The sequence below is a fragment of the Podarcis erhardii genome (genome assembly GCF_964252035.2).
Source record: "Podarcis erhardii genome assembly, chromosome: 8".
NCBI lineage: Eukaryota > Metazoa > Chordata > Lepidosauria > Squamata > Lacertidae > Podarcis > Podarcis erhardii.
The window spans coordinates 58,165,354-58,175,238 of NC_138499.1; the positions used below are offsets into that span (position 1 = coordinate 58,165,354).

General features: G+C 40.2%; 1 protein-coding gene across 3 annotated transcripts in view; it reads left to right on the forward strand.

The window, feature by feature from the left end:
* SALL3 (spalt like transcription factor 3) overlaps window positions 1–7,878 on the forward strand; it is a 24,971-nt gene extending 17,093 nt beyond the window's left edge. For 2 of the 3 annotated variants that reach the window (XM_081873584.1, XM_081873585.1), the window contains exons 2-4: window positions 1–456; window positions 673–1,013; window positions 4,786–7,878. The exon at window positions 1–456 is cut by the window's left edge. In XM_081873584.1, the coding sequence (XP_081729710.1) occupies window positions 1–456; window positions 673–1,013; window positions 4,786–5,217 (1,229 nt within the window). In that variant the 3' untranslated portion in view covers window positions 5,218–7,878. Of the gene's footprint in view, window positions 1,014–4,785 lie in introns of all 3 variants that reach the window. The other variant, XM_081873583.1, reaches the window with a different exon arrangement.
* Window positions 7,879–9,885: the final 2,007 nt, after the last annotated feature.

The window sequence follows — 9,885 nt, forward strand, 5'->3', positions numbered from 1 at the left end:
GCCCACCTTCCCCCCCATCTGTAATTTCTAGCATTACTGCTCTGGAAAATCAAATGAAAATGATTGATTCTGTCATGAACTGTCAACAGTTGACCAATCTGAAATCATTAGAAAATGGGTCAGGGGAAAGTGACCATTTAAGCAACGATTCCTCGTCCGCTGTTGGAGATCTGGAGAGCCAGAGTGCAGGGAGCCCTGCAATGTCTGAATCTTCTTCATCCATGCAGGCGCTGTCTCCTGAAAACAGCATCAGTGAAAGTTTCAGATCAAAATCCCCAGGTTTTAGCAACCAGGAAGAACACCAAGAAATACAATTAAAGACAGAAAAACCTGACAGTCCACCACCACCTACTGTTGAAAATGGAGGTGCACTGGATTTGACAGCCACCAACCCGGGAAGGCCACTCATCAAAGAAGAAGCTCCTTTTAGCCTGCTGTTCCTGAACAGAGAACGTGGTAAGTTTAAAAGTACTGTTTGTAATATCTGTGGCAAGCCTTTTGCTTGTAAGAGTGCATTGGAAATTCACTACCGCAGCCATACTAAAGAGCGTCCATTTGTATGTACAGTCTGCAATCGTGGGTGTTCCACTATGGGTAATTTAAAACAGCACTTACTGACACACAAATTAAAAGAGCTGCCTTCTCAGTTATTTGAACCCAACTTTACTCTAGGTCCCAGCCAAAGCACTCCTAGCCTGGTCACCAGCACTGCGCCTACTCTGATCAAAATGGAAGTGAACGGTCACAGCAAGCCGATCTCATTGGGCGAGGTCCCGTCGCTTCCAGCTGGAATCCAGGTTCCTGCTGCACCACAGTCAGTGATGAGCCCGGGCATCACTCCTATGCTGGCACCACCGCCACGCCGGACTCCCAAACAGCACAACTGTCAGTCATGTGGGAAGACCTTCTCCTCAGCAAGTGCACTGCAGATACACGAGCGCACCCATACTGGTGAAAAGCCATTTGGTTGCACAATCTGTGGTAGAGCTTTTACCACAAAAGGGAATCTTAAGGTAAGAAGGGAATCTTTAATGTCAGAACTTAAATTGTAAGAATGTGAGAGTTTAACAATGTGCCGAACCTCATGTGTTTACTCAAATCAAGGGATGAGGATAGTATTGTTATATTGTGACATCCTTACATTATATATTATGAACCCAATGTAAGAACTAAAATTTTGTGGGTGCATACAAATTATTCCTTTTTTAAAAAAAAAAAAAAGTGTGTTTCAGACATGCATTTCCCCCTTTATTGATGGCTCCTGAATTCTTAGATTGTAGTAGAATACTTTGGTATTTTAAAAATGATTAAAAAACAAACAAACTCCAGCTCCATGAAGTTAACTCCGCAACTATAAACAAATATTATGTCGATCCTGTTTTTCTTGAAAATCTGGGGTTATAGATTCCCAGCACACTTGTGTGCTGCAGAAGCATGAGTTGTATTCAACTGAGTTTTACTCAGCATAGACCCACTGAAATTAATGCATTAAATTTCAGGGGTAACCCTATGGCAAGATCTGCTGGGACGAGCTCCTTAGGATGCAGCGGATCTCCAGCTCAGCTGGTTTTAAGTCCCCAACCCTGGCTCCGTTTAAGATTCATCAGCTGGTTGAGCTGAGGCCAGTTTATTAGTCCCCCCAAAGGGGCATGTTGGAGGTGAGACCCAGAAAGCAGGGAGGGGGGCGGCTTAGGCTGGATCCTAAGCCTGTTCAGCTCAGTCACATGACCTGGCAACTCAGGATAGAACACTATTTTAAATACTTGATTTCCCTCTTATAGGCTTAGAGCAGGAGCAGCAGTCCTGCTGTTGGATAGGGTTTGGATCTGGTCTAAATTGACACTGGTTTGCTTTATGCTAGCTTCTTATCCATAGGATTGCTCCCTTAGTCAGGTTCATTAATTTCAATGGGTCCGCTTTGAATAAAACTTTGAGTTAAACCTGACTACCCATGAGATTTATGACAGTAGTAATCTTTTTTTAAAAAAACCCTAGCCATATCAGATTATATTTGAATCTTCCTGCCGATCATGGCAATTTAACATATTAAGAGTCTGTCAGTTGGGGTTACCAAATACTCTGCGGGAAGCCCCTGTTGCAAATTGTGATTTCTAACTTGCTTACAATGCTCAAGGATGTGGCAGGTTTTTGATATGTCACAAAAGCAACATTTTAAAAGTAGAACTGTGGCACCATCTTTTATCCCTACGTAGTTCAGGTAAACATAAGAAGGTGAGATGCAATTGCAGGATTTGCATGAGATAGAAAGGAGCCTGAAAAAAGCCTTGGACTTGCACACTCTTCACTCTCCTCCTTCTGCACGGCCTAGTTCACCAGCATTTGCTCCCAGTTTCTTATGTTTTGTTGGCCTCCTTGCTGTGCGAGACTCAGGGATCATGGCTGATCACAAACTACGGTTAAACAAGCTAGCTTCATCATCTATAGCTTGAAGTTGCCTTGTTTTGAAACTTAGCAGAATTTTTGATCAACCACAATTTCTGATTCATGCGCAACAAGTCCAGATTAGAGGAAAGTAATGGTGATGTCCTTTCCTAGGTGCATAAGACAAGGTGATGAGAGCAGGGAAGGCTGGGGCTTTGGTCAAGTTCATTCTGGCTCATGCATGCAGTGCTAAATCATGGCTTAGTGCAGGCATAGGCAAACTCCTATGTTTGGGACTACAATTCCCATCCCCAGCTAACAGGACCAGTGGTCAAGGATGATGGGAATTGTAGTCCCAAACATCTGGAAGGCTGGAGTTTGCCCTATGCCTGGCTTAATGGGACGAGTGAAGGAGAGACATTTTAACTGACAATCCAGTTAAACCCAATCCAGTTAAAATCAGTTGTGAATAAGCTCCACATAAAGCCAAATGACTTAAGTTAGTTTTGACCAGTATTTTCTATTAGTTTCTATGGTACTCAGTCCCAACTAATATTAGATGGATTGGGGCCATTTAAGAAATGAGGTTTGGATCCAAATATCCCATTACAGTGGTACCTCAGTTTACGAACTTAATCCATTCCAGAAGTCCGTTCTTAAACCAAAACAGTTCTTAAACCGAGGCACGCTTTCCCTAATGAGGCCTGCCACCGCCAGTGCCCTTCCACCATTTGGCTTCTGTTCTTAGACCGAGGTAAAGTTCTGAAACCAGGACACTATTTCCGGTTTTGCAGAGTTTGTAAACCGAATTGTTCTTAAACCGGACTGTTCTTAAACCAAGGTACCACTGTATATGACTAAACATATTTTTACTTATTCAACAAGTACCATCTTGTCAACAGCCTCCAATTTCCCCAAAATGCCACTTGGGAGGGTCTCCATCCTTCTAAAACTACTTTTCAGAGGGCATGAAGGGCTTCATATTGAGGTGAACCAGCAATCTTTCTCCTCATATAGTGGGATGTTTGCATCCAGGTCATTAAGCATAAGCGGGCGGGGCGGGGGGGATAATTGAGGGAGAGATTCAACTAAACAGTTGCAGTAATGGGAGCCAGCGCAATTGGACTGAAATCAACCTGGGGGGAGGGAGGAACCCCAGGACAATGCACAGGAAGAGAGGGGAAATCATTCCATCTGCTAAGCTGAAATGCTTGTGCTGATGGAACAATTGTAATACCCACTTTCTTGGGAGTAAGCTCATTTGAACTGAATAGGTCTTACTTCTGAGTCGACATGCATAGGCTTGCACATGGCTCTTGGAGACTCGATCAAAATGGAGACTTGTTTGTTTTATATTTTTCATTTTTAAAATAAACCTTTCTGTGGGCCTTAGTGGTTGGTTGGCTAAATCTGACAACCTGTGCATATTTGCATTGCAGTAAACTATGGAACTTGCATGAATCCAAATATGTTAATTTAAAATACAAGTTTGAGAAAGGAGGGATGAAATCCAGTGCTCCATTTCAATTTATGGAATAGTTATTGAACGCACAGAAGCATCTATTTACAAAAGGAGAAAGTGTGTTTTTGCTGATTCCCATTGCAACCCCCCCAAATCTATTCCAGAGAGTTGGGTCACCCTCCAGAACAGCGTGGAAGGTGGAGTTTCATGGGAAATGGAGATCAGCAAAAAAGGCCCTCCATTCTCTGATGGGAGCAGACACCTCTGCAGAATCAAAAGCTGTTCTGCAAGGCCAAATAGCAGCGCTGGAGTTCAGGGCTTTAGAAGCAGAGCCGTCTTTCCTATTGGGCTTACTGGCGCCTTGCGCTAGGGCGCTGGCCTCTCAGGGGCGTCCCAGCGAGTGGGGGAGCTACGCGGCTTTGCCGGTGGCCTCCCATTTCCCTGCACACCTGCCAGCTGTGCCCCATCAACCATATGGCTGGCGGGTGTGCAGCTTGCCTCCCAAGCCTACGCGAGAGGAGAGTGATGCCCACAGAGGCTTGGGAAAAGGTTGACAACTCTGGGAGGGGGCGGGGCGGAGGGATCTTTTCACCACGGTGCCAGATATGCTTAAGACGGCCCTGTTTAGAAGTTTGAGGTGAAAGAAAGATTTTAGTCTTTCAAATAGCATGTGGACCTAGTAACCCTTTTCCGTGTTGTTCTTTTGTATAAAGGTATTTCCCAGCTTCTTTTTAACCTTTGTTTAGCATGTTAAAATGCACATTACTTTTGCTCTTCCTTTTGTTATAAATGCGGGTGATTTATAAGAGCAGCGTTGTTGAAATGATTGTATGTGAAAACTAAAATTGGCTTTTAAAACTAGCCTCTTCATGGGCCGTGTAGCTCATTTTGAATTTTGCTTATTTTGCCAATCTTTTGTTTGTTTTGTTCTTTCTCTAAAGGTTCACATGGGAACTCATATGTGGAATAACGCTCCTGCACGACGTGGCCGCCGACTGTCTGTGGAAAACCCCATGGCTTTGTTAGGTGGTGATGCACTGAAGTTTTCTGAAATGTTCCAAAAGGATTTGGCAGCTCGGGCCATGAATGTTGACCCAAATTTTTGGAATCAGTACGCTGCAGCTATTACTAATGGACTTGCAATGAAGAACAATGAAATATCTGTCATACAGAATGGAGGCATTCCCCAGCTCCCAGTAAGTTTAGGCGGAAGTGCCATTCCGTCTTTAAGTAACATTACCAGTGGCATGGACAAAGCTCGCACCGGCAGTAGCCCTCCCATCATTGGCTTGGACAAAGCGAGTTCTGAAACTGGAGCCAACCGTCCATTCACAAGGTTTATTGAGGATAATAAAGAGATTGGCATAAATTAAAAGCATTCAAGTAACAAGTAACTGTTGGACCACTACTCAACACAACATTTGTTCTTTCATGTACAGTTTTGGGAGTTAAGCATTAGTTTCGTGACCTAATTGCCTAGGTTCCCTTTAAGATTTCTCCCCCCCCATAGCAGAAATACATAACTTTGTGTCCGCTGAAAAGTTGTCTTGCAAGAATTGCATGGCACTGCTTTCAACAGTGAGCTGACTGTTAGCGAGAACTGCAGAACTCTTTAAATTTAAGTAAAACGATAAATCATTGGATAAACTGCATTAGGGACTGAAGGAAGCTAAATTGTTTCAATTTTTGTTCTTTAACAAAACAAAACGACGCCAATTGAGTAAAAGGGGGCTTCTCAATGGCATTTTCAGTCCAGCTCTTCCTTTGCTGGTTTTGTTCCACTTAGCTAGAAACTTGAACTATGTTTTTAGAAATCCTCTAACACTCAATAAGTGATTTAGTACCCTAATGCTGTGTATGATTACAGTATTCTTGTCTGTAGTATTTATAATGTAAAGATAATGCGGGTAACAGACAATATACTAGCCCCATCCTTAAATGAAGCTTTTGTACTGCAAAATACACCTGGCTATGTGATTTTCTTTCTTTTTTAAAGCAAGTTTTGTTTCCCTATAAATAAGTGGTTTATTTCAATGCAGGCAAAATTGTGAAGTTTTATTGGGAAAGATAGCATGCTTTTCATGTGCAAGTACCTGTCAGTAACAAACCATTTTAATTTAAATATTTGTAGCTGCTATGTGGACAGTTGTTCTATTAAATGAAAAAAAATGTAGTGTGGACTTCAGTTCATGGTTGGAAAACAAGTTACAGACAAACCTTATCACCATATATTATTCACAACATTATAAGCAGTTGTGAATAAAACATTTCATGTTATCAAAGGCAGTACAATAAAAAGGCAGTGTTTGTATAATGTGTTGCAAACTCTTAATTTATACTATTGCACTTTTAGTATTTTATATTTAGGGAGGTTTGTCTATAATTTGAATCTGAACAAAGATGTAAACTATTTTATAAATAGTACTTTGGCTTGAGGAAAAATGGGGGGGGGGATATTTTGTTGTGTTTGTCTTTAAGGTCAAACAGTAGGAGAGATCTGTGCTCCTTTAAACAGGAAAGCCACTAAGAACTGTCAAGATTCTTGGGTAGAATGGGGCCTGCCATTTCTTAAACCGAAATGATTCATTTAACTTTTCTATAAGCCCACCCTCCAACAGACCTTTGATATGTTAATCTTAGGGCTGTGATATCAGCGCAAGCCTAGGAGAGGCTAAAGAAAACATTGTGTAGGCTTAATTTTGCTGTAATCTGTTCTGTCTCTTTCACTCCCACCCACAAGCAGGATGCTGACTGCTTAATAGCACTGGTATGTAAAAGCAAAACAGAAAACAAAAATATTAAGTATCAGTGGTAACTTGAACGTAAATTCCCAACTCTTACTGATCTCTTTTTTTAAAAGAAAAAAAATAATTCTGATATTTACTACAAAGCACAATGTATTCTGAATATTCAAATATAATTTTCAGTTGTTTTAAAAGCATTGTTTAAAATTGTGACAAAAGGGAATGTTTCCACTCTTACGCTAGGGTGTTGGTGAGGCTGGGGGCGTAAATCAAAACTTGAACAGTAAATGTTTTGTGTACTACCTCATTTTTGTGCATTACAAGCATGGTGGAGTCTGACACTATGAACTTCCGTCCAACAAAATTGTTCAAGGGACATTATGGGTAGCTGGGAAACAGCACAAGACGTTTTATGCCCCTGAAGAAAGAATCAGACAGTGAGGTCTTCTCAGTTGAGATGGAAAAAAATAAAATAGGACAATCGCTTTCTTGTGCAACAACAACAACAAAAAATTACTGTAAGAGGATGGACTGTTTCTGCCATCGTGTCATTGAATGAAAAGTTTAAAAGACTTATTAGCAGTTTGTTTCTGTTTTGAAATGAACAATGAACTATTACAGCTCTGTTTTCTACAGCAGTGATACACAGAATATATATGTGCATATATACATGCATATATCAAATATATATGTAGGTATGTATGTGTGTATATATATACATATAGATATATATATATAGAATATATATAGAAAATAAACATCCTTATATTATAACACCAACCATCGGTGACCACCATTTGTGTTTGGGGTGTTTCAAAATTGGGAAACAAAGAAAACTGAGGTGGCTTAATGTTGCTGTTTTTCAGCAAATGAATGTTTTTATTTATCTGTGTCCATTTCTGGTGTGAAATATTTTTTTTGTTTTGTTTTTGTTTAGTATTTGGTACCATGTAGTGTTATCTCTTCTCCCTAAAGGATGTGCATAACTTAAAAAGAGATGTAAAGTGTTGTAAATAAGATGGCTGATGAAGGTACAGTAAGACTGACCCCATTTTGTATTCAGGGTTAGCTCATTCCTCTCTGCATGGTGAAGAGAGACACTATTTTTATACTGCGATACCATGTAGGGCTAGGAGCCTCCCTGAACCACCTGGGAATTGTTACCTAGATCCAATATTTTTTATTATTAAATCTTGTTGGCTTGACACATCTACTGATTGAAATGGATGTCTTAGTCTAGGTTCCTATTTTTGTCATATGGAATTGAATAAAATGCAGGATGTAATATTATTTCCGAATTGTGTTCCATGATTATTCTAATAGCAGAGTGAGATGTGGGAGATGGATGTTCATGGCTTTTAACTGTCAGGTACAAAATATAAATACGGCTGGAATCTTGGATTCACACAATTTGAACAGAGACCAAAGAACTAGCATTTTTGCAGTTAAAAATGAAATGAAATCACAGAGTTCTACAGATAAATACTACATCAGCAGTGGAATAAAAGCTGGATCAAAACAACGGTGCTCTGACGCAGTCCTCTTCTGCTTGTCTCCCTTGGGTGCAATTGTGCCTTTTTCAATTTACACAAATTTAAATGTGATTTACACAAACTACGCTGCATATTTATTCTCAATGACTGTGAAACAAGAGATGCAACGATGCACACACAATAGGTAATGCACATCCAGGTCCCCCCTCCCCTCCCCTCCCGCCTTTTTATTTCTGTTTTCATTCATGCCAAAACGAAGTTGCTGCTGAAGTTAAAATTGCAGGAAAACCCTAAAGGGGGTTGCACAGATCATGAATACATGAGTTTGTGGATCCCAGTGAATAACTGGAAGACATGCCATGCCCCTTACTTCATTATCAGCAGAGAATTTTCTATAGAGTGAGCCATTTGTGCATATGTACCTTGCGAGATTGAAATAGCTCTATTGGCTGCTAATGTGTAGCAGTGAGATAAGTGAATCGTAGCTCTCGCAGTAAATGTTCTTGCAGCAATAGAGCAGTTTTAACCATCGCAGCCTACCTTTTTGAACTTGGACTTAAACCGTTTGCAAGAAGTCTGAGGAAAGGTCTTTTTTGTTTCTACAAATTGTAACAGGACGCCAAGGTCTTTTATTTCACGGAGTTTTATGACAATTTTGCCACTGTGCTTTTGATACAGAAACGCCCGGGGTTGGCTTTACAGTTGCAATGTTAAAGTGCAAGCTTTGATGACATTAGCTACATATCACTCCTCAGAAGCTGCTGAAAAGTAGAAATAAAAACTTAACCAGTGTGTTATAGACCATTGGAGACGAGAACATGACAAGGACTGCAGGTGCCTCTGGCTTGTTGGAGGGCGGGGGGCAGAAATCCTCAAAAAAAATAGTTTTTGCCTGCCATAGATTAATATGGGTGGAAAGTCATGTTGGAATTCCACAAATATATGAAAGGCAGCCCGTAACTCACTAAACACTTACAAATATGTTAGGAGTGGATCTTTAAAATGGTTCACTGATAAATATCCTATTTATGTAATATGAATATTTTTCTCTAATCCCCTAAATTATACTGTTAATGTCTTCTCTTTCCACTTTGTTATCTATGTTCCACTAAATAGTATAGCAAAATTAACACAAGTATGGATGCTCAGGGAAACTAGTAATTCCCCCCCCCCTTTCTTGGTAGTTGCAGAACAGCATCTTCAGTGACAGCGATGTTGTTCTATTCACCAGTTCCTGTAATTAAAACAGGTCGCAACCCTTTGCTTTTTTACAAGTATAAATAAGGATGCCATTTTATTTTGCTGCTGGTTCCTGAACCCCTTCTGAATAACCTGCTTCTGTGTCTCTGCCAAGGCCGTGGAAGGTTTTCCATCTTCCTTAATAAATTCATCAGGACATAGAAAAACCAAATGCATTTTGTGATTATTATTATTAATAATATTAAGCATATCACTTACAAAGTGCAATGTGCTTTATAATGCTTAATTTAACATAGGTGAGTTCCCCCTCAGCAAGCATTTCCTGGCGGTTTGATGCTCATACCAGCTTTATACCACACCAAATAGCTGCAACACCTTTGAGAAAGACAGCAGATGCATTAGTGCAGAAATTTCCACTTAGAAAGGGGCTCCCTTTTTAAATTTATTTAAGCAATGCATTCTTCAAAATACCTACAACAAAAAATACCACTAAAAAAATGTATGAAACAGAAATAAACTATGAATAGTAAAAATTTATGTTTATGGTGTGCTTAATATTTCAGAAGTTTTGTCCAGATTCAGGAGAAAACTGGTTATGGACAGA